The following is a 24,890-nucleotide window of genomic DNA, read 5'->3' as shown; positions in this document are numbered from 1 at the left end:
CCATGTGTCCTCTGCTGTGGCAGAATTGTACAGTTCTGCAGGGCAGGGCAGCACATCCAGTGTGCAACTATCCAGGAGCAGTGGCAAGAAATACAGAGTGTAGGGAGAATCCATGACTTGAAGGCACTCACAGAGACATGCCTGGCATCCAAGCCTTTTCATGACAGGAGACTCCCTTCCATCTAAGATGCAGTTGGATGTAGTGCTTTTGTCAGCTCTTTACATCAGAGGCAGTTGCTCAAAGAGTGCTCTGAGTCATGTTCTAGGATCATTCTCAGCTGAGCTGGAATTTCCACCAAAACTCTCCAGCTGCTCAGCCAAGAAGCAAGACCCTGGAAAGCAAGAGGATTACACGTGCCTGACTCCAGCCTAGCTCTCAGCCAGCTTGCATAGAGAGATTTACTGTGTGCTGATTCCTGCTCCTGAAGTTGTTTGTGCCTTTCACATTAAATATCTCCAGTGGAAAAAAAAAAAGATGTAAAGATTTTTGCTAGAAATTTAAAATACTTCAGCATTTACCTACATTGTTTGTGTTTTGGACTGCAAACTCTTAAGAGTAGCCCTGGACAGGAAATTTTGTACCAAATGACTTCTGTTCCTGTAGATTAAATGTATAACTTGAAGCAAAATGTGAACCTGGGTGAACAGAGAGAGGTTCTTAATTGTCTGACATCTTGCAAACTCCTCTTTTTCTAGTAGTTTCCAAAGGATGAAAAAACAGGGTCCCTAGTGACATTGATGGCATTTTAGGAGGAGGTGTGAAGCAGCAGCTCCTTGTTAGACTAATTATAGCATCTAATCTGTGAGAGGCTTTCTAACAAGTGGAAGATTTAATGGTACAGCTGAGCCAGTCAGCACTGGCAGCACACGCCTGCAGGTTTGGGCTCTTGGTAGGTGGGTGTTAGCCCAGTGCAGGTCAAGGCAAACTCTGACCTGTGATGTGGATGAGGGATGGAGGAAATGCCCAGGATAGTACTGCTGGGCAGATTTAAAGTGTTTAGAAAAACTGCCCATGCTCTGTCCCAAGTACTTTCATATAAAAAGCACCAGCATCTGGAGACAAATGTGCTAACTCTTGAAGGCCAGAACATAAATGAAATATATTTAAATACAATATTAGAATGAATAACCTAAAGATTACCATGATGTATCTTAGCCCTGAGTCCACATGCTGTTTGCCAGTGTACCTTCTGTTAGCTGGGGTAACAGCTACTTTATCTCCAAGTTTTTGCAGCAGAAGCAGCAACAGCTGAAACAACCCGACTGCTGGTGGTAAGCTGGGGGATGATTCAGAGTTAGCCTAAGGCTCCCTCTGGAGTTAAAGGAATGATCAGTGCCTCCAAGGAGGGATTCAGAGCTGGGATCAGTCTTTTTGGAGAGCTCAGTGTAGAGAAAACCCATCGGGGTGCTCTCCCTTTGCCTTGCTGGAGCTATGCCAGCCCAGGGGCCACTTTCTGGGTTTTCTCTTGTTACCAGGGAGAAGAAAACTTGCTAACCTAAATTAGGCTGCAGGGCTGGGACAAAGACATACCACAGTGAATGTTGCGAATGTAAGGGACATTGTCCAAACAAATATTGTGCTTGCTTAAGCATTACCTTAAGTTCAGTTAATCAGTGATTTAAACTTTGGCTGATTTTAGGTGCAATTGTTTTTCTTTTTGTACTATTACACATTCTATCCACATAGCTTTAGTTTTCAAGTATTAGTGATGCTGTATGCGGGGTAAACTGTCAAAAGGTTTGATTTTCTGAATGTGTATGTCAGAGTCCACCAGTCAGCTCTCACAAGCCATAAGAACCACATAAATTAAACAACCACAATCTGAAATAATTCTTGCAAAGCTCATACCCTGTATTTGGAGAGTTTGAAGGCACTTATGAGAGATTTCTTTGTTCTAAACCAGTTCAGATTCCTTGAGATTCCCACTGTTTTAGTTCAGTTTTCAGCTACTGCTGTACCTCTTTTAGCAGGTGGCACTTGCTGTTGTGACAGTTGTGACTATAAAACCAACATCTGTGGAAATAGTCTTGATACTAACAGGACCATAACTATTTGGAGAAAAGAACCCATCATCTACTAGAACCTGAACTCCTTTGATATAATGAGTAGTACTTAAGCAATTAAATAGTATTTATCCATATATTGTCTCCAAAATACACAAAGAAATGAATCTCTTAGCAAATATTCCCAATCACAAAACTAAGCTTGCTACAAGGTTAATCTCTCCTTCTACAATGCAGGCTGGACTAGAAAAAATAGATCACAGATGTTACTTACAACTGGGGAAGCATTGCTGAAAGTGAGCATAAACATGCTGAAATAAGAGGGAGCCTTACAGCTATGGTGCTGAATATTTTATCTATTTTTAAAAATTGTGAGATGTATCGTTAGCTACTATGAGATTTAAGCAAGCATATGACAGCTTGTTCCTACTTTCCAAATTTTCAAGGTATTTTTTTGCTTTGGGGGAAGGGGCTGTAGCACTAACATCAAGGTGTCTTTAAAACCCCCTTTCACAAAATTCTCTGTATCCTGACTCCTCTAAAACAACTTACTAATATTTAACAATAAAAAAAATTAATGAACATAGTACTTGATTACTGAAACATATAAATAAGCATTGTCTTGTTTTGATATTAAAAAACTCTTTTGTGTCCTGGGTAGAAGCAGGCCTTTTCATACAAAGTACAGAACAAACTTTTTACTCTTAAGTGGCAATGCCACAGCTTGAAGACAGACTGGTTTGCTATTAAGAATCTTGCTAAGTCAGTGGATGTAGTTTTCCCCTCTTCCTTGATCTACTATATAAAGCACTAGGAAATATAGTTGTTCAATGCTTCGGAATCTCTCCTGCTATATATGTGTTGTTGAGAAAATGCTTCCATATTTGGTCTTTTTCTGTAAAATGTGTAAAACTAATCCTTACGTGATATTTAAGATTAAATCTGGCTAAACAGATTTGGTTAATCATGCTCCCTCCTTCCCCAGAAAAAAAAAAAACACAAATAATTTTTAAATCCTTTTTAATAAATTAATATTCATTCATCAATATTTTCATAAAGCATCTCTTCATCATTCCATTTTACTATTCTTTTTTTTTTCACTGCAGAAGAATACCAAAAATACATAGCTGTGCCTTAAGCAAAAAGGACTGGGTTTTAGTTTATCTTTACAATGGGATGAAATCAACTTAAGAGTTAAACCACCATAATATTTCTACTGTTTATTGACTTTTTCAGCTATAACAGAAGATAGTTCTGGTTTTCCTTTTTTTAATGCCTTTTACAAACAGATTACGTGTAAATGTTATTTATAGTAGTGAGTTACAAAGGAGTTAATTAGCTATGAAATACATTACTCTGGTGTGATTTAATTGAAATTACCATTTTTAGTCTTAAAGCAATCTATGGTTAAAATAATATACTGCAGCTAGTGCACAAGGTCAAGAGCCAGAAAATGGGAGGTCAAGGCAAACACTGTTCTTAACACATGGTTGTATGTGTTTGGTTTTGTGTGTAAGAAGTCGTGCTGGGACTGCAGGAACAGAATTGGCAAAAAAAGGCACAAAAAATGTTAGTGTAAAATGAAGTGCTAACCTTAAGTGAGATTTTCCTGGCTTTTTTCAAGTCAAAGCAAGACTTGGATCTGTCCAAGGTTAAAGCTGTTTGTGACTAAACCAATGAATGTGAAATCATTTGAAAAAGCTCAAACGTGCAGCTGCCTCCTTTTTGCAAGGACAAGCAAGATGAGGAGCACAGTTCCCTGAAGGGGGCTGCAGTAAAATGCTGCCCTCCAGTAGTGCAAAGAGTAAGAGAGGGAGAGAGTCCTCAGACACTCAGTCCTCTTGCACATGCAGGGCCCTGAAAAATCCACATTGCCTCTTTACTCTGGACAGAGAATAATTTTCTGCCTTCTTGGAAATTCTGGTTGAAGCCACTGAAGAACTGATTTCAGTGGGATTTGGAAAACACATTTCTATCACAACTAAAAAGTCGCTTCTTATTGACGGTTTCTGCCTGGCCATGTGATTTCTAGGAGGTGGGGCTTGAAGAAAAGAATGCTGTGGTTAAATCATGAGGGCAGGACCATTCTCAAATCCGACTTCTTAGGGTAGTTCTTTAGGGCACTTACAGGAAGACTCGCTTGGAGATAACTTCAGTGGGGAATTTTTTCTAAAGCAAAGACTACCATTCATAATTTTTATTAAAATCATAGTTTTGTTTAAACATATTTTGCTATTAAGATAAAAACTTAGGAGAGGTTTTCAACAATTCTATCTAATATGCACTTTGGGAGGGTGTTAATTGTTAGTTACTTTGATTATAAAGATGACAATGTGCTCTGTAATCCCTACACAGTTTGAAGAGATATTAGAGCGCTCACAATACATTGCGGTTTACCAATGGGACTTAATACTGAGGAGCTTTTAAACACCAAGTTTCTCTGCTCCAGCTGTACGGGTTCCTCTGAGGCTGTGTAGTTGTTTGCAGATACAGTGCTTAAATGGCAGCTCCAGCCACTTTGCACCACAGCCAAGGATGCAGCGGGACTGCAGCGCTGATGGTGCCCAGGGCAGCAGCCGGGTTCCGGCGAACATTCCTGGCTGGGAATGGCACTGCAGCCACACTGCAAGGCCACTGTGCCCAGCTTCAGGAGCAGCCCCGAGCACAGAACCGAGACACCTCTGCAAACCAGGCTCACCTGCGCTGGAATCTCAGTCCAGAGCAAAGTTTCACAGTTCAGCTGCAGACAGGGGTGGGAACAGTAATGTGCCGTACACGGCGGCAACCCAAGTGCCAGTGCTCTACTCACAGGTAAATCGAGTACCAGCGAGAACAGGGGGTGATCATTACAGAGCCAAGGTGGCCTTTTCACTTTCATTCGTATTTGGTGGTTTTGCTAAATGCATGTCCACACATATTTTTGCCCATAGAAGTCTCCAACTAGCATCCAAAGCTCTCTGTCAAAAAATCCCATTGATATCCACAGGAATTTCACATGCAGAGAACTGTCAGAGCTAAGCCTGAATTCTGGTTTTTTTTAGATCTATTTATGCTACTGTATTTGTTATTTGAGAATGTACATGATAGAAACACTTTACAAAAAATATATCTTCTTTTCTTTAGAAATATTTAGTTCTGATAAATAACAAATTAGGTTTACAGATCTGATATTGGCATACCTTGATGACTACAATCTACTAGACTGAAAAAAGTTGGAATCCCAGTGAGGGAACGAACTGGGATCAAACCCAAAATGGTCACATTTGCATGAAGGGTATGTTAGAACACAGTTAATGCTGAAACAAAACATACTCTTGTGATGTGTGATGGCAGCACACTACCTTGGTAAGTGTAGGTGTACACTTTCAGTATATAAATAAAATATGAAAATGGTCCATTACTGAATCAAAGTATTGGAAGTGCTCTATTTGCTCGACTCTAGAGAATAAAAAGTTATAACATCACAGAAACAAAAATATGACATAACATGCGGTCACAATAGCAAGCACAGGAAAGAAAAATATTGAGAAAATATATGCATATTATGCAAATATATTTTACATTAACATACAATGTTATAAGAATGTTAAATAATATGAATGTATGTTTAAAAAAGGCTACAGCTAGGTGATTTCATGTTGAAGTAACAAATAACCTGAGACATCTTCTATGCTTTCACTGGAATAACAATCTTCAAATCTACAGCAGATGTAGAACACATTGACAGTAGTTGAATTCTCAGCTAAATTATACTAAAAATGTGCTGTTCTCTTTCAAAATGACATGGCAGCTGGAACCAGTCCAAGGGAAGGAAAATGTGCTGTACATTTACAGTACTTACAAAAGATTCATGTCACTGTTGATGGACACTTAAGATGCTTGTTTGAAATATTATAAACCTGTATATGTCTCCAAAGACCTACAACACTCCCATGATCAGCTTGCTTACTGCAGAAGAGAAAGCAAGAGATCATTAAAAACTATGCTCATCCAGACTTGGGAAAAGATGTATTATGACATATATAAACCTCAGAAATTTTAGCAAAGAAAAATAATTTTGGCTTAATGAAATGGTAGCTGATGGATCTGCAATATAAATAACTTATTTTAAACTTACCAGTGTAACTCTACTGCTTTATGATTAGTGTGTATGGCAGCATTTACAAAGGATGTTACTAAATACTGACTTTATACATGATTACAGCTGTTCAAAAATTTCTATGACAATCAAAGTTTTGTAGTGATAATATACAACACTTATTTTCTCAAGGCCTGCTGCTTTGATGACACCTGCCTTTCAATTTAAAAAGTTCCTCTGAAGTGCATTCTATGTTAAAGTGTCCATAACCTCAGAATGAATGTGTTCATGTGTGTGTGCATACATATACTTTTGCTTTGCAAGATGTGCTTTAAAGTACACACAGTTCTTTGCTACATGTATTCACACATACATGAGTATGGTCTACATAGTAAAAGTTCATATATATATTTTTTTATATATAAATATATATATATAAATATATATATAAACTCTGCAGGCAAGTAGTACTTCACTTGTTATAGTTGAAGTCCTTTAAAAAAACTAAGTCACTCAGTTAACATAGTATAGCCAGTAAATTAAGTTGAAAAGAGAAAATGTGAATGGAAACACCATTCTTGACCATCTGTCGATGGCATTCACATCTGTTAGATCGGGGATTTTTATTTTCAATTGTGAAGACCTTCTTCGTAAATGGCCCCTCTTGCTATGGGTGCCTGTTCTTTCTGACGAGCGCCTTCCGAGGCTTTCACGATGTGAGCTCTGTTTTCTGTACTGGATTCCTGAGTTGTCAAAGGATATAGTTGAATTTCGGGCTTCTGTAACGCTGGTGGTGACCTCGTTGCTTGCCACTTCGTTGTGAATTTCAAGCGATGTTAGCAGAATGTTTCCATGGGTGTCCATCTAGAGGGAAAAACAGAAACATAAATTCTTTCTGAAGACTTGACATCGATGAGCAGAATGTGGGTGTATGTAAATCTCCAAACCCATACATATCTAAAAAAAATAATGTAATTATTTTTAAGCATGTGATAATCTTAAAAAAGAAATTGTACTATTCAGCTGCCTAAAATTAGTCAAGTACTTAAATACTTTTACAAACAGGATTATCATCATACTACCAAACATCCAGTACAAAATGGTACTTGGCAAATTCCACCATTTTCTTCTCCCTCTGAAACAACTACATTTTAAAGGATGGTGTAGTTCAGTGAAACCTCTGAATTGCTGGAAATGGAGGGAGATAAGAAGGGACGGGTCCTCTATCTCCTACAGTAGGAAATTAAATTAAACTGGCTAGCTTTTTTTTTTTTTTCCCTGGGATCTAAAATAAGGTAAAAACAGTGCCTGTGAAGTTTGCTAAAATCGTAAGAACGGTTTTGATGTGTTGAACTCTGCATTTTACAATCACAGAGATTATTTACAACTTATCTCCTGAAGTTTTCCTTCCAAAGTCATTTGCAGAGTTTTCCAATCATGGCTGTTTTTAACTGCAGGGATTTTCTGTCTGAGTGATTGATCTTAAAACCAATGAACTTAAGGCATAGGAAAAATGCAGCTGAATTGAGGAAATAGGAAGGACTCTTCCCTTTCACTGTCCTATTCCAGACACAGTGACCAGTGTTTAGCATAAAGAATATTTATCATTCTAACAAAGTCAAAGTCGTGTTGACAGAAACTTGACAGCAATTTCTTTGTGGATATTTTGGTTTAGTATTAATACTAGTTTGCTTAATTTAATAGCAACTGCAACTACAGGAAGGTCAATGTTTGTGTTGGCAGTAACCCATACTCAGTCAAGGACTAGGCATCACCCTGACAGGAACAAAACAGGTCCCTGGTCAGCCATATGACAGCGAACTTCCATACAAAAATCATCAGAACACCACATAAATTTCCAAGTACAGAGAAGTGTGATGCCATTTTCAGTAATAAAGAAAAAAGTTCTGATCATCTGGAGTCTTAAGATCTGGGCCAGACTCTCCAGTCCTCCTGAGTGGCAAAAGAGGAACAGTACAGAGTAGGGCTCCTTCAGTCCAGAAACCTTAAGAGCTTCCATGAGTGGCACTGAGGAGAAGTTCCAAGCAATAGTGTCTGAGTCAGTACTTGGTATTTTCATTGGTGGGGCAGCACAACCCCCATGCCTCAGGCCCTACACACTTAAGGTTGTGCAGACAATACAGGTAATGCAAGTATCAGCTCCAAATTTTCTGCCAGTTTTGGGGCAAGGAAAATGAAGGCTGAAGATAAAAAAAAAATGCCCTGTGCTGGCACACGTGTGACTCTGTTCAAAAGAATTTAGTTCTATATCTCAGAAATAGAGAGTGAATCATGGAATACAGGATAACTTCAATTTTACATATGCAATTTATTCATCCATAATTCATCACACAATTAATGCTTTTTTCTAACCTGCCACATGATCTAGCTGTGTGAACTGTGTAGCAGTTGAACATCTCATTCTAGAAGCATCATTTTAACAGTGGTTGTAAAAACTGACTATTGTCACAGCCTTCTGAAGTTTGCACAGTCATCTGATACCATGTCTTTAGCAAGCTCTGTGTGATGGAGTAAAAGTATGTGCAGCTATGTCTGTCCATATGCATTTAACTTTTTTCATTCTTATTAAAATTTTGTGAAATGGATATTTCTTTCATCAATTATTGATGCTTCAGCTTATCTCTTCTCAGGGAGGACAATTATGATAGTATATCAGTAATGCTTTGCCAAGATGCTAGCAAATGGAAAAAGGAATATAAAATGCTATGAATGATATACAGGCAAATAAGAAAAAAATCCTAAGGTATCTAATAAATCCTGCTGCTGTAGGCAATGGCACATTATGCTGATGAGTGCCTATAAATAAAAATAAACAACAAGAATAAAAATAATGGTATGGAGAAGCCTCAGTGGTGATTAAGAAGAATTTATTTTCTCCATGGAAGAAATCCTTTGGGTACAAAAGTAAGATCTTGAGGTTTGAAGAAAGGAGTTCATGCTGTGGAGCAGTCTCTGTAATCAGAGAATAAACACAAGTGTAAAATACAGTCATGGATATCATCATTACTTATGGTGGTCTCTGAAAAGAACTGATTCCGTTTATTCTATTCTTTTTTTTTCCACAAAGAGTACCAATATGATCAGGATATTTTTTAATGCAATTTTGAAGGTTAAAACTAAATCTCTGATCCAGATCCCCATGGCACCAAATGCCATCTTTCCCATCTCCTAGGCTTTGAGAAATGTCCTTCAGCTCACTAAAAATGTCATAGCAGAGACCATTTTGGGGGGCTTCACCCCTAGAGCCCTGCCATCTCCTTGCAGGTCTTTACTCCTTTTCCTTCCACCACCACCACAGATTTCAACTCCTCTTTCCCTCAGATCTTCCTGATCTCTCCTGATCTGTCTGCTGCCTACATAGACATAGACATCAGCCCATCCTTGGTACTTTGTCCTTCTACACTGAGCCTGATGTGAGCTGTCAGCTGTACAGTGGAGGGTGCACCTATGCATTCAGGCTTCTCCTGATCAAGGAATTAATTTTATTCCTATTATTTCCTTACATGGCATAGCCTTCTTCACCTTATCTGCCAACCTCATATGCCACCCTAACACGGCTTCTGCCTTTGATGTGCCAACTTTTCACTGTTTGTCACTGCATCTAGAAATCAAACCAGAAAGGCAGTCAAGAAAGTTGCAACTTTTGTGTAACTTCTTTTTCTGAAGATACCAGTATGTCCTATGAAGCTGTATGACAGTATACATTTTTCTCAAAATGTCAAATGAAACATATTTGGAAACATACTTTTGAAATTCATCTCTTTGCTAATGGAGCAACAGACTTGCATGTCAAATATGAGGAAGGAGCAGATGGAGAGAAGAAAGGGTCTGCAAAAGCTAAATCAGCCTCTGGTCCACAGATACTCTTGACATTTTTTCTCTAAAATTGATTCATTCAGAGGTTTTGAATAAACCACCTAAACTCTCAACAACATTACAGCACTATATGCGAATACTTTGTGACAATCTTCAGGTGATGTCTTAAAGTATGAATACTTAATGCATGCAGCATGTTAAAAAGTATTTGCACATAACATGACTTTGGAATCATTGAAGCAATGATTCAAATTATTTTGACAAAGGTACACAAGCTCTCTCAACAAATAAAGAAGCAAACCAGTAACAGCAGGGTATCCTGTGCAAGTCGCCTCATGTTTGCCTGAACATACAGGGAAGGCAAAATCCTTCATGAGTGAACTTGAGTGTTGCTCAGTGCTCCATGGAAAATGCTACCCCAGGTATAGATTAAGAAAAGTAGCTGACTGGATTACAGACAGTCATGGCTACATATGACAAACAAGGCCAATGTCTTTGATAAAACTCTAGTTTTACTTCTTATGAGCCTTAGAATATAATTTTATCACCTGGCTCAAAAATGTTACTCTGTGCACTGGAAATTCTCCCCAAAATGCTAATACCAGGCTTTACTCTCAAATGCTGGTGTTAATCAGAGATGACATTGTGGATTTGGCCAATTTCCCCTCAATTCTTACCATCCTTCTTTAACCAAAGTATTTCCCTTTTTTTTGCCTCTCTACCAACCCTGTGTTTCCATTTTTTTTCAGCCTTCTTTGTTCCCACTTTGGCGCCACCGAAGCCATTCCTTCCTATTTCTTCACTGTGGTCTCCATATTTGGTTCTCACATCTCCTCCCCAACACAAGCAAGGGTTGATTGTTTCCTTGGAGTGTTTCCAGTAAACTCATCAAAACAGATGAAAACAGCTGAGTACCAAATCATTAATTCCCTGCTGAATCAGCATGGATGCAAATACGAAAAACTAGTGCTCTTACATAGAATAAATTTTTATCAAACTCCATCCGTCCCACCTCTGAGTAAGCACAGTTCCTGCACCAGGGTGAAGTGACTAAAACCCACATAAGTGCATTTTGAGAAGCAGATTCACCTTTGAAGGTTCACCATTTCTGAACTATACATAATACAGTACAAGTGAAAAATTCAAATACTCCAGCAGCCTAATGTCATTACAGAAAAATGACTGTGACTCAACTAACTGAAGCCAGAAGGAGGAGAATTAAGACAACGTTCACAAAAAACCTGCTCCGTGCTCTTGGAGCATCACCACATCACCAGTGGACTCAACTTGGATTGTATGTTCCAGGTCAAAAACTTCAGTGCCCTATTATATCTAATAAGTCTTAAACTACTAAATTCTACCCAGGATCCACACTCATTTAGATGTTAGCTATTCTAGTTTAAGGAACAAAATATAAAAGCTGCAATTGAATAGCTTTCTCGAATTTTTTTAAAACTTCAACTTTAAAGCCAGTTTGAAAGCACTCTACTATAGCCAGAATACCATAAGCCTTGATTTATTATTAGGTAGAGCCTGGATTGTTTCAAGCTCATTTAGTTCTCTGTTTAATATTCCATAAATTTTAAGGAGTATGTTACAATGAAATCTCTTTTTCCTCCTAAGTCTTGAAGAGGAAGCATTTTGCTCAAAAACAGGAAGCATTTTGTTCAAACCCCATAGGTATGTTTACTTGTTCATCAATCCAAAATTTTCAAATACTATGTAAACACTTCCCATCATGTGAAGCAATATAAATGCAAATAGGGGGCTTAAATAACATAATGAAAAGCTATGTCTCTATAGTTAGTCTTGCATTATTTTAAATCAAAATTAGTATTTAAGTACATACAGAATATCCCACAAGGATCACCTGGTCTGACTCCTGACTCTGCACAGAATCATCCCCAAGAGTCACACCATGTGCCTAAGAGCACTGTCCAGGCATTCCCTGAACTCTGTCAGGCTGGTGCTGTGACCACTGCCCTGGGGAGCTGTTCCAGTGCCCAATCACCCTCTGGGTGAAGAACCTTTTTCTACTATCCAACCTGAACTTCCTCTGACACAACTTCAGGCCATTCCTTTGGGTCCTGTCACTGTTCACGAGAGAGATCAGTGTCTGCCTCTTTTATCTTCTTGTCTTATGCATAAATGGCTTTCCAACATGTAGAAATATATGCAATCGGGCCTTAAGTTTTATCTGTGCTTAAAGCTAAATACATTGACCACATTATGCCTTGGGTATTTAAAAATTATTTAAAACAGCAGGCAAAACAAAAATTATAGTGTTGAGTGTTCTCCCTAAGACTAAAAGTTGATACTTCTCTCACTGCCATTTAAGCATGTTTATGTTAATTTATAAGCACCAAAAAAATGGAAGAGATAATTATCTTTTATCAGCATAGTGAGCCCAGGATATCCAGCAGAACTAGGAAGATGGAAAGACCTTGTAAAACAGGGAAATTATGAAGAAGCAAACTAGTTAGGAACTTCTGTATTATTATCATCATCACTGTTTATCAAGTAATAATGAAGTTTTACAATTAACCTTGATGTATTTCAATGGAGGAGGAAAAGGAAACAAATGCATAATCCTCCTTTGCCCTGTATTTCACATTATCTGGATTATTAGAGTCTCTGAGATGTCCTGTGAATTGCACATACAATCCTTCTTACTGTCTCCAAGGTTTGCACAATTCATACTTGTGCAAAATGGCTGCAAAACAAAACTAGTACATGTATGAATCTCCCAGTGCACAGTGTATGTCCCCACCATGAGATAACAGGATGAGTATTCTTCCCACAAGAACTGTGCTTATCACCCTTGACAGATATATTTCAAAATTTGGTACCTACTCATCACAGTGGTAATATAAAAATATCCCACTGTTCAAAAAAAGCACTGAAAAAAGGATCCAGGAAAAATGAAGATACACAGGAGAATGCTGCCAGTTTTGCTATTCCTGTACTTCCCAATTTAAACAGAGTGATAGTTCTTCCACAGAAGTCAAGATATTAATTTTCAGAATAAAATTCCACTTATGAGAAGGATTGCTACAATTAACAAAACTGCTAAGTAGATGTAAGTGGCCTGAGCCTCTCTTCTCAGCAATGCCTGGTGGGAAGCTGCTGCCTTGGCCAACAGTGGGGGCTGGAGCCAGGAATCTCCAGAGCTAAAAATACATGCAGACACTGCCTGATGAGAAGGGCCTTTTTATAAAGGACTGTGCATTATTCTTGTCAGAGGAGGCTCTTCCCACATGCCTGACTGCCATCAGGGTTTGAAGCTTGAATGGGCTCATGTGATAGTTCCTGATTATCTGATGGTTCCTTCCTGACTGATACTCTGGGCCGGAACTTTTGATCCCACCAAACTGAAAACGTAAATTGCCCCTGTTTGAACCAAAAAGCAATGTTTTCAGCAGGGGACTTTAACATATATCTCATAAGCTCTGTGGATTGGCCCAGAAGGAGCAATGTCCAAAACACATGCTCACCATCTGATTATACAACTAGCCTCTACTGCAAGAGTGAACAAGTGAGAACAGGATTGCCTTAAAGCTCTCTCACGCTGATTTAGCCATACATTAGGATGTATCTGAGCCTTATTTAAAAGAAACAATTTATGTAGCAAAACTAAAAGCTTTGAGAGCTACAAATGACGCCTCAATCTGCCAACACAAATAGGATAAATTGAACTGATTAGTAAAAATTAGCAAAAAATCAATTTTCAAAGGAAACATTTTTAGAGACCACCTATTCTTTTCTGACAGTTTTTCTACAGAGGACTTTAATTTAGGCATCAATACCATAGCAGAAGAAATATTTTATGAAAAATAAAAATTAATTTCTTCCTTCATCCTAGAGCTTACCCCCATGTACAAAGCAGAGTATCAAGACTTTCAAAAGAGAGATTTCAATCCCAAACTAGTATATTTACAAAAATTGGTTATACAGAAAAGAAACAAACAAACAAACAAAAAAAAAAAAAAAACAAAAAAAGGAGCATACTATGTTTGTCTCAGAAACTATGGTTTACTGTGATAGGCTGGAATAATTCAGTGAGGAATACTATTTACAGTGCATTATGTGAAATAAAATGTGATGCAAAAGCAGTCAAAAGAAGAGACGGCTAAGTGTGAAATTTCCTTTGTAGTCAGCCGCTGATCCACAGATGAGTCACTCATAAAGGCTCACTCAGGTTTCATCTCATCACCAGCTCTGAATCTTCTGAAACCTTTTCCAGAGATTCAATTTAGTCAGACGTGCTTCAGTCATCATGCCACGTTCAGCAGTGCTGCACAGAATACTGCACAGAGTTCTTCTCTCCCCACTGCTTTTCTTTGTCACCTCTGCAACGTGAGGACACTGGCTGTGCCAATTCCATGCTGCAAGAGCTCTTCATTCCCTTACACCTGGAGCTATTTGGCTTGCTGGTTTCAAAACATGGACAGAGCTGGACAGCAAGCCATAATGGGAGCATTGAAACCAACAGACAGCTGAGCAGCTGGTGGAGCCTCCCTCAGCACAGCAAGCCTTAGTGGTAGCATATCAGGAATAACTCAGAGAGAAGTACCTAAAAGGCTGGCACTGCAGAGGCACATCCATAGCAGCACCACCAAAATGGGGGTGGCTCTGCCAGTTTTGGCTTTTCAAACCCATAACCTCTGATGCAGGAAAATGCAAAAGCATTCATTATGAAGAGTTACTGAGCATGAAGTTACTGCTTTGCAATGCAATTATCAAATACAACACAAACATACCCACATTTGTGCATTTTGTAGTCTAGAACATTTTTTTATTAAAGCTCCCTTGTTCTACAATCCAATAAGACTAAGAAAGCACGAAAAGCCCTTTTGCTACTAGAAGAGGAGTGTTTATAACCAAGCCTGCTAGCTTGCACTCCAGACTTCAGTTCTCTGATGTGTAAGAAATAGACTACAATAATAGTACCCATGCTGGTTCTACTGGTTTCCATGGGCTAAAACACTTCTGAGTGGAAATAACATGGCATTTTCCCACTGCCTTCTCTTATTCCCTTTGCCTGAGAGAAAGACACACTCAGCAGCACTGCCAGTCTTGGGAGCCATAAAAGCAAAGCTTGAACTCAGGACCTGAGCACCAGGCAATGTGTTATTCTGGCCCTTCTCTGCTAGTGCTGCCTTCCAACACAAGAGGTTTCCATCACACCACAGCCCCTCCCGACTCTGTCTGGACCTGATACAGCACTAAGTTGTTCTGTCACTACACCCACAAGTTACAGCATCTGATGTGGACAATAAATTGAATAATGTTTATTTTTTTATTTGGTTCAGTTTGGGTTTTTTTATTTGTTTTGTTTTGTTTTTCTAGCGCCCTGAGCTAGTATTTTTAATCAGTGACAGGAAGCTCATGCACATGGTTCATAAACAAGAAAATTCAATTACTAAAACGAAACAGCAACAGAGCAACCCAAAATAGCAGTCAGAAATTAACTAATAATAACGCCTTCTTCCAGTTTTATATTTGAACATTTTTCAATCTCCTTTCCAGCACAGCATATATTTGACAGTCATGAAATAGTGGTGATAAGTGCAAAGTGGGCTGCCTGCTTTTGGCATTCTCTCTTTCTTTAAAAATGTCACTCAGCCCCAAATCACATGAGATTGTAAGTATTTTCCAGGATTAGAAACCTTCCCTTTCTGAATGGAATTACACTCCATGAAAGACTGAAGCCTCAGCAAAACTACAAAACCAATAATTTCATTGAACTTGCACAAAGTAGTCTTCATGTGTGTCTCTGAGCCTCCCTTACTGTGCAGCACTGGGGTACACTGTGTGAGCCTCTCCCAAAATATCCATAACGGAGTCCCAACTCTAAAGCAAGAAGCAAGCAACTGTTACTTCCTTCAGATTCAATGGTTTTCAAGAGCCACCAGAAGAGGGACTGGAAATTAATCACTCTTTACTATCCCTGAAGTGGTCAGAAGCAAGATTACAGAACTTTCAGGTACTGTCTTCCACAGAATGTATGCTAAAAACTCCAGCATGACCCCAGTCCTGGTGCATCCATGGATATCTGTATAGCATGGTAAATGGTGGACATGATCCAGAAGATAGACATTTTCCTGCTTCAAGGCTGTGGTATCTGGAAGCCATGGAAAACTTTGCCCAAAGTAGATCTGTTAGATCTACTAAGAGATCTGAGATGCACATCTTGAAATCCATGGGACCTCTTGCCTGTTCTGATCAATTCCCTATGCTTCCGATTTGCCAGTGTTTCTCAAATGAGAAATTAAAATTTGACATCCAACATCCAATGAATCTTCTACCTATGTTTTGCTTCAAAGGAAGATTTCTGATTAGCTCTACCTAATGTTTCTGTCTGTTTCTGTTGCACGCTGGCACTGCTTCTCTGAAGGCACTGAATCCAGAAACAGCAACAAAGCTGTGCTGAATTCCCCAGCCGAGGCCTGGGGACAAAATGTTTTCTACAGAGAAAGGAACGATACCATATTATTTATCCTGTGTTATTTGAACAGCAAATATTCACAGTCAATATGAGTATATATGATTCTACAAGGCAAACAGACTTCCCTTCCACACCTGGGACTCCAAGGGACAAAGTAACACTCTCTTCTTTAAACTTTGGTATGCTGAATTTGTATCCTTATTTGATAGAACCATAGAATCTCTTAGGTTAAGAAGTCCCCTAAGGTCACCGAGTTCATCTGTTAACCCAGCAACACGTTCACCACTGAAGCATGTCCCCACATGCCACATCCACATGACTTTCAAACTCCCCCAGTGATACCATCACTTCCCTGGCCAGCCTATTCCAATCATACTGACTTCCTTTTCTGTGAATAAATGTTTCCTAATATAGAATCTAATCCTCCCCTGGTGCAACTGGAGGCCACTTCCTCTCATCTTGTCACTTGCTACATGGAGAAGAGACCGGCTCCCACCGTGCTACAACCACGTCTCCAAGTGCCGCATCTGCGTGTCTTTTAAATATCTCCAGGGACTGTGATTCAGCCACTTCCCTGGGCAGCCTGTTCCAATGTTTGACAACCCTTGCTGTGAAGAAATTTTTCATTCATGCACGGTCGATATTAAACCAGCAGAAAAAGCAGAACAGTTCATGATATTTGCTTGGGATGCTTGAGAAACAAAAGAAGAGGTTGTAAGGCAAAAGCCAGGAAAAAAGATTGCTATATGATATGAGCAGATACAGGATATAAAAATGGCATGAACTGGGTATAAAAATAGACATTTTCAGTAGTTAAGGTACTTATGTTTATTTTGACAATGTAGATAAATTGATCTCAAGATAGAAGAACTGTCAGACATGGGGTAGTCCTGGACCCATTAACAAGTCTTGTACTGAATTATGTAAATCATTTAAATGAATGAGATGCACCAGATGGTTTTCAGCAGGAGAATTAAACCTTAGTGCGTACATCTGCATTACCTGCTTGCAGTTAAAATCTTCTCCATGGCTTTCAATTCAGATACTCTTTTATTTCCCCATCTGTATTTTTTTATCATTATGACTATTTATTTTTCCAGTAAAGGGAATTCCTTTGTCCTGATATCTTAGTTCTAAGCAGAGCTGCCAACTGTGATGAGAATCTGGTTTCATAAAACAGTTGATAAAAATGTTTTATTGGTTCAGAATTGTTGCACATATGAGTGCTGATAATTCAGGTGTAGTTCTGCATTACATTTACTATAGCAGACAAAATCATTAATCATTATAAACAAATATAGCTTGAAATTACTCTTATGATATTGGTTTTGATAAACAGGTAGTAGTTTTGCCACTGTGAACTCTTTTAATTTAAAGTTGATAGAAAAAAACCCAGTCTTACTCAACGACTGAATGAAAAAGCCTCACTGCAAGCATTTTAGTGAAAAAAATGAAAGATGTTCAATTCAAACTGACATGACTTGTTAATGTCAGATACTGCTGAATACCTTGAATTTTTCTTCCAAAGATTAAAAAAGGAGGCATTCACTGGATAAAATAACACTCCAAGCAAGGAAATAGGCTGGAGCAGAATCAGCATAGACCTTGCCAAGATGATGCTTCAGAAATCCATCTGAAAGTTTCTCTAGGACTTAACATTTTCCTGCTGGTCTTAAACAGCAGCAGATGACAATGCCACACACAGCATTGAACTATGCTGGCCAATTAATTAGCATGGCAGAACTAATCCTTTATCTGTTCTCTCCCACGGTAAATGCATCTCCTCTAAGTGAAGTGAGGAAAGGTGTGCTCAGATCCTGGATTCACTTACATAGGAAATCTACACAGGTACTTAAAATCAAAGTTAGATTATATTTGATTTAGACAAATAAATGCCTTTGTGGATCTCAACCTTTATTTTCAAGCTAGCTTCCCTTCCACTGTCTTCTTCTTATTCTTACTTGCCATACAGATCATACTCACTTCCACATCTGTATGCCTACATATATTCTTCTGTGTCAGTTCCTGAAAATGAAAGTGGCCAAGTTTGTCCACAAAAAGGTGTGGTTGGTTGTCACCAGACAGTGACGTTTTTATGCAAGTCTTCGTGTTTTTTTTCCATACTGACAGTCTTTGCAATGTAAAAATAGGGAGAGTACATACAAATTAAAGAAACCTACCCGACTGCCTTCAAACCTCGAGCGATCATTGTTTGCCTTTGTTGTTTTTTCTGCAAGTTTCTTCTGCCTTTGAGGGCCTTTTCCAAAGAAAATGTAGTTGACAAAGGCATATTCAAGTAAGGCCAAGAAGACAAACACAAAGCAGCCCATGAGATACATGTCAATGGCTTTAACATATGGAATTTTAGGCAAAGTCTCTCGCAGGTGAGTGTTGATTGTTGTCATAGTCAGCACAGTCGTAATTCCTACACAAAGAAAAAAGATCACATATCTTACAACTCCAAGCATTCAATTTTATTTCCCTTCTAGGCAAATATGCCTTGTCAGTGGGAAGAAGCTTAAAAATTTGTAAAAGATGTCTTGCAGATGACATCACTGGAAAAAAAAAGCAAAATTAAAACTTGATGCATTATTATTTTGTTACAATTATTTCCTTCCTATGAGCGGGAGAACAGCTAACAGGGGGGTCTGGCACCACTGCCAGGAGTTAATGTAGCTTCATGGAAGCCAGGGTAGCTGTACTGAAAATCTCCTCCACGGAGACCAAACTGATGTGCAACAACAACAGCATTCACACAGATGGTGAAAGACTTCTCCTGCAGTTTTAAATTTTTAAGAGTTAGGCAGTTGGTTGATGTCAGTCCTGCAGGGTCTCCCTGTAGTAGATGAGGAGAGGCAGGTACATTTCTAGAGCAGTTAATCCAATCTATTTTAGATACCTATTTCAGGAAAGGACAATATATAAGTGGAATTTGAGATGAATAATTTGGAGCAGTAGGCTAGTTACACAGAAACAAGTGAGGTGAACAATGAGAGACAGACAGGTATGTGAATTTTTGGAAGGAAGAAGGAGGGAGAGCAGCATTTTTATAGCAACAAACTGGACACTAATAAAACATCTAAAAAATATCTATATCAACCTTATGTCAAGGTATTTATCTAAGGTTGGAAATAGCACCTGAAAATATATTACAGAGCACCGTTTTGAAAATCTGGGAAGAAAAGCAAATTTATTGTCAGTCTGAATTCACAATAAACTAAAGGATCTGTATCTCTGCTGGAAATTCTATGGGAATTGTCAATCACAGGTTGCTGAAAACACTGATTTGTGGAATAAGTCTCATTTCAAGGCAAGTCATTCTATTAGGTCTCCTCCATTACTATTTTCTTTGATTCCATAATTATACCATCAGTTTACAAGTAGTCACTAAAATACAAGTAGAACAAAAATAAAGGACTAAATAAAATTGGTGCCATATAATAAAGCACAGCTTCTTTTTCCTGAAGAGATAGAAATAAAGACAACATAACTCAAAATCAAGCTGTTAGTGTAAGCAGTGTCACTCCAGAGAACTGTAGTAATACCCTATCAGATTGTGTTACAGATATTTTGGATATTTAGCAGGTTAGTGCCATACAGTTTTCAGAGATTTTCCTCTAAACTGTGAAACAAGTGTGCATTGATGCCAGATGTCTGATGATCCAGAAGATTAAGCACACTGAATAGAAAGGTGGCTATCACTAACCAAAGGAAAATATATTCCCTGGGAGATCCTGTGGCCAAATGTCCTTCTGAAGCTCAGTATTTATTTTAAAGCACAGCTGGAGGGGAAAAAGCTGCCACTCCCCTAAAACATGAAAATAATATAATCTTGTGATTATAGTCCTTCCCACAAGGGAGGACTCTAGAGATTATTCTCATTACTCAAAGGACTGAATTTAGTAACTTCTAGGGCTAACTAGCAAAAATTTGAGAGAGCAGAACTGATAGGTTTGAGTATTTCTCTTGAGGTCAGCCCTACATCACCATCTGCCTGCAGTGTCCATAGCACAGTCTCTGGAATGAGCTGGCCTCTGCTCTGTGCCTTGGCTTCACTCTGGAGGAAACTATTTGGTTCAGTGCAGCAAGGGTTTAGACACAGGGACAAAACATGGAAGTGAATGAATAGAATCAGGCTCTTGCAGAGAATACAGGCTTCTTGTAGGAGTTGAGTGAAAGCCTGTGTCCCAAGAATTGCACAGGGAATGCTTCCCCAAACAAATACTTAGGAAATCAGGTGTACCTTTCTGTACTGTGCTTTTCAGAGTCAATCATATCCGTCCAAAGGTGCTATATTGCCTTTAAACTTTTATACCACTTCACATTAGGATGCCATGTAAGTTCACAGACACTACATAACTGGGAGCAGCTGTTGCCTCCCCTGGAGGCAGGAAGGCCCTGCAGAGAGACCTCAATAAAGTAGAGGACTGGGAAGGCCAAGTTGTGTCAGGGAAAGTTTAGGTTGGATATTATAAAAAGGTTCTTCACCCAGAGGGTGGTTGGGCACTAGAACAGGCTCCCCAGGGTAGTGGTCACAGCACCAGCCTGACAGAGTTCAAGAAGCATTTGGACAATCCTCTTGGGCCCATGGTGTGACTCTGGGAGATGGTTCTGTGCAGGGACAGGACCTGGACTCCTGGGGGTCCTTGTAGGACTTTCCAACTCACCATTTTCTGTGATTCTGTGATACCCGCTTAAGACTAATAAGAGAGGAGTATACAAAGGAACATAGGATTAGACCCTTGATACTGAACATTATTATACAAATGTCACAGACATAATCACCAAGGCACTAATTGTTTTCAGAGAAGAAACTGTTAGATGGATTTTTGTCCTCTCAAAAGGACTTTCTACCAACTGGAAATAGAACATCTGGTCTCCTGAGCTTGCCTTGTAGTCTCTGATTTTTATTCTAATATTTGTCTTACAGTACTTAATGAACTTGTGCTACACAGAAATGGGCCACATGAGACAGTCTTGCTCCTTAAACAAGGAAAAAAATCTCACGAACCTGTAACAGAAGGGCATGGATGTCACTGGCTATGATAACTTCTGTCTAACCATCTGTTCTCTGCAGTCCTGGCCAGTATGTATCTAAATGCTGACAGTTGTGTTTGCAGTCCTGCCCTCACTTTGTCCACCTAGGCGGATCTCTGCTATCCAGCAGCTCATTTATGAATACATCAGAGAAGTTGGGGCTCTATGCTCCACTTCCTATTAACCTACTACTTAGTTCCAAGCTGCTAAACAAACACTGGCTGCTGAGTGGTAATCCCAGACTCTGTCATGCCCATACACACCAGCTAATCCACAGTATATGCAGGATTACTGCACAGTAACTGCAGATAATCTACAGTATCTCCAGCTACCCAAATTCAGAGGCTGGGTAATACTTTGCACAAAGGTGGCTACCCTGCCTGCTTTGGTACGTGGGGCCTTTGGAGACATGGGATAAGGAGACAGGAAATCATAGGGACTTGGGTTGGAGTCTGGGTTTGCTGTGGTACATTACAGAAAAATAAGGGAACTAGGGAGTATGTTCCTGTTTTAAGAAAATAAGAGAACACAGCAGGAAGATAGCAGAGACTTAGTGACAAGTTTTGGGTAGGAAGGTATATGTGTAATTGGGAAGCACAGGGTTAAAGACAGAATTTAAGGCAAAATGAGAGGCAGAAGTATTTATAAGGAATTATAGATCCATTTCATCTTCCTTACCTATAGCTATCCCTGATTATGTTCCTGTAAAGGATGAAATATTTGCTGTGAGATATTTTCATAGAATCGGTCCTGGTTTTGGCCAGGACAGGGTTAATTTTTGCAGTAGCCAGGAGGGGGCATGGCTAGGACCCAAAAGTTATTCTATACCACCTCACATCATTGCCAGAGGTTGCATGAAGGGAGTCTTTTCTGGGAGGAAGGCTTCTCTTCAGGTTGAGGCAAGTATGGTTCCCATTGAGTCACGAGTTCCACAATGAGCATTTTTGCTTGTGAATCCCTCTCTCTTTTGTACAGTTTTGTTATTACTATGTTGTTGACCCTGTTAATTTTCTTGTCTCGTTCCTGTTTCCAGTAAATTGTTCTTACCTCAGCCTTGGATCTTTGCCTTTTGTGCCTCCAATTCTCTCCAGCCACCCACAGGAGGAAGTGGGACGGGGGGAAGCAGGTGGCACGGTGGTTTTAGTAAGAGCACTAAATTGGAAAATACCATTCCAAAACTATGACAGAATCACAGAATGGTTTGGCTTGGAAGGGACCTTAAACAACATCTAAGTTGCCATGCACAGGGACCTTCCACTAGATCAGGTTGCTCAAAGATACATCTAACTTGGCCTTCAACACTTCAAGGAATGGGGAATCCACAACTTCTATGGGCAACCTGTTCTAGTGCCTCACCACCCTTACAATCAAGAATCTCTTCTTAATCTAAATCTACCCTCTATCATTTTGAAGCCATTCCTCCTTGTCCTGTCACTACATGCCCTTCTATGAAGTCCCTTTCCAGTTCTCCTGTAGGCCCTCTTTGGGTACATTTTAGTCTGATCAGAATCAAGTCTCTTGACCTGCCTTGACAGGGGAGGTGCTCCAGCCTCTGATCACCTTCATGGCCCTTCTCCGGACTCACTTCAACAGCTCCACGACCTTCTTACATTGGGGACCCCAAACCTGGATCCAGTATTCCAGCTGGGGTGTCATGAGAGCAGAGCTGAGGAGAAGAATCACCTCCCTCGCCCTGCTGGCCACACTGATTTTGGTGCAGCCCAGACACAGTTGGCTTTCTGGACTGCATTGCTGGGTCATGTTGAGCTCCTTGGCAACCAACACCCCAAGTCCTTCTCCTCAGGGCTGTTTCTCAATCCATTCTCTACCCAGCCTGTACTCGTGCTTGAGACTGCCTGACCCACATAATGTAGGATCTTGCACTTGGCCTTGCTGAACTTCATGAGGTTCGTGTGGGTTCACCTCTCAAGTTTGTCAATATTCTTCTGGATGGCATCCCTTCCCTCCTACGAGTCAACTGCACAATTTTCTAGTGACCTATCCTTATTTAAAGGGTACCTTGATCTGAAAAGTTCTTGAGCAGCAATCACATACCTGTGCCAAATTCCATGTTTTTCTGTCATGAGGTAAATTACACTTTAAGCTGTCATAAACATGCACTTAACATACCTTGTACCCTGAGGGTTAGGTGGCATGGTATGGCCCGTAGCTGATGTGCCCCTGTGAGCTGAACTAGCAATGGTTACTGAAGTCTGTTCCTGCCAGTGTCAGTTAAAGCACTCAGGATCTCAGGAGGAGGCTCGGAGCCACATTTGTCCTCCCACATTGAGCTGGACTAAAGCCCACGCTCAAGTATGACTGTGGAGCTGGTCTCCTAGATGAACTTACTGACAACAACATTAACTTTGATGAGAATAAGTCTGGGACCTGTATGAGCAGCTCATGTCAGAGATTTACTTGTAGCTACACTCTTGCATGCAGGGGAAAACATCACTTTTGAGGCAATACTGGATGATATGATTTTGACGCAAATTATTTTGGAATTTCAAAACACTGACATCACATTGTAGTTTTTAACAACCTCTGAAGGCGACATTAAGTCTGACATTTTAATGTCCCACTCATTCTTAGCACATACCAAGGGCAACTCTTGCTGCTGATGCATCATAATTGATCCAGAATGACACCCATGATAAAATGGTAATCAGTATGGAGGGCATATAGGTTTGAAGAATAAAGTAGCCTATATTTCTCTTCAACCTGAAGCTCAGTGAGAGTCTTGGATAGGCACCTGAGAAAAGAGAGAGGAAAACACTGTTATTTATACTGAAGGAAAGACATTTGTACATAGCTGCCTTCAGTTTCTGCGAAAACTAAAGCATAAACATTTTGTGGGGTAGTATGACATCTGCAGAACAGTAGGGATGACACCACTGTATTACTCATTGGTATTAAATACAGTGATAGCCAAGTAGTTTCTATTTGGGAAGAAAAGATAGACAGTAAATTATTTTGGACTATTGAACAGATAGGTGAGCACTGGTTAATTTATTCAAGTACACAGTTTTCTGTATAGAATTTATACTGAGAGAATAAGTAATGTGCATAGTTTTTCATTTACAATGAGGAGTTGTTCACGAGATGAGACTTCTTAATTACATCTGAACTGTAAGAAACATGCGACCTGTGGTGTCAAAAATAAATTGTAATGAATTCCAATAAAGGAAAAGCCTTCAGACTTGATCCTCTAACATCAATTGCAGCCAGCCCGAATTTTTCATCCAAACATATTTTAAGCAAAAAAAGAGTTGAATTTTTTTTTGTGTGTGTATATATATATATGTCATGAACCATTGCAACAGAAAAAAATTAACAATGAAAATAATTAATAATCTCAATACCAACTTAATTTCAAATTGGGGTGTATCTTACTGAATTGGTGTTCATTGTACTGAATACATTTTAGACATATATTCAGACAAATATATTTAGAAATCTCAAATTGTTAAAAATAATTGTGACTTT

General features: G+C 39.3%; 1 protein-coding gene and 1 long non-coding RNA gene across 2 annotated transcripts in view; one reads left to right on the top strand and one right to left on the bottom strand.

The window, feature by feature from the left end:
- Positions 1–18,566, top strand: part of LOC148224882 (uncharacterized) — a 66,205-nt gene extending 47,639 nt beyond the window's left edge. Inside the window, exon 3 of the long non-coding RNA XR_015801612.1 lies at positions 10,669–18,566. This is a non-coding gene — a long non-coding RNA (uncharacterized LOC148224882). The remainder of the gene's footprint in view (positions 1–10,668) is intronic.
- Positions 3,008–24,890, bottom strand: part of GABRB3 (gamma-aminobutyric acid type A receptor subunit beta3) — a 115,415-nt gene continuing 93,532 nt past the window's right edge. Inside the window, exons 7-9 of the mRNA XM_014892578.2 lie at positions 24,004–24,156; positions 18,548–18,792; positions 3,008–6,946 (exon numbers count right to left, since the gene is read on the bottom strand). Coding sequence (XP_014748064.1) covers positions 6,596–6,946; positions 18,548–18,792; positions 24,004–24,156 — 749 coding nt within the window. The 3' untranslated portion in view covers positions 3,008–6,595. The remainder of the gene's footprint in view (positions 6,947–18,547; positions 18,793–24,003; positions 24,157–24,890) is intronic.

The sequence above is a fragment of the Sturnus vulgaris genome, chromosome 2, assembly GCF_052056855.1.
Source record: "Sturnus vulgaris isolate bStuVul1 chromosome 2, bStuVul1.hap1, whole genome shotgun sequence".
Lineage (NCBI taxonomy): Eukaryota > Metazoa > Chordata > Aves > Passeriformes > Sturnidae > Sturnus > Sturnus vulgaris.
This window is presented reverse-complemented; position numbering and strand designations above follow the sequence as displayed.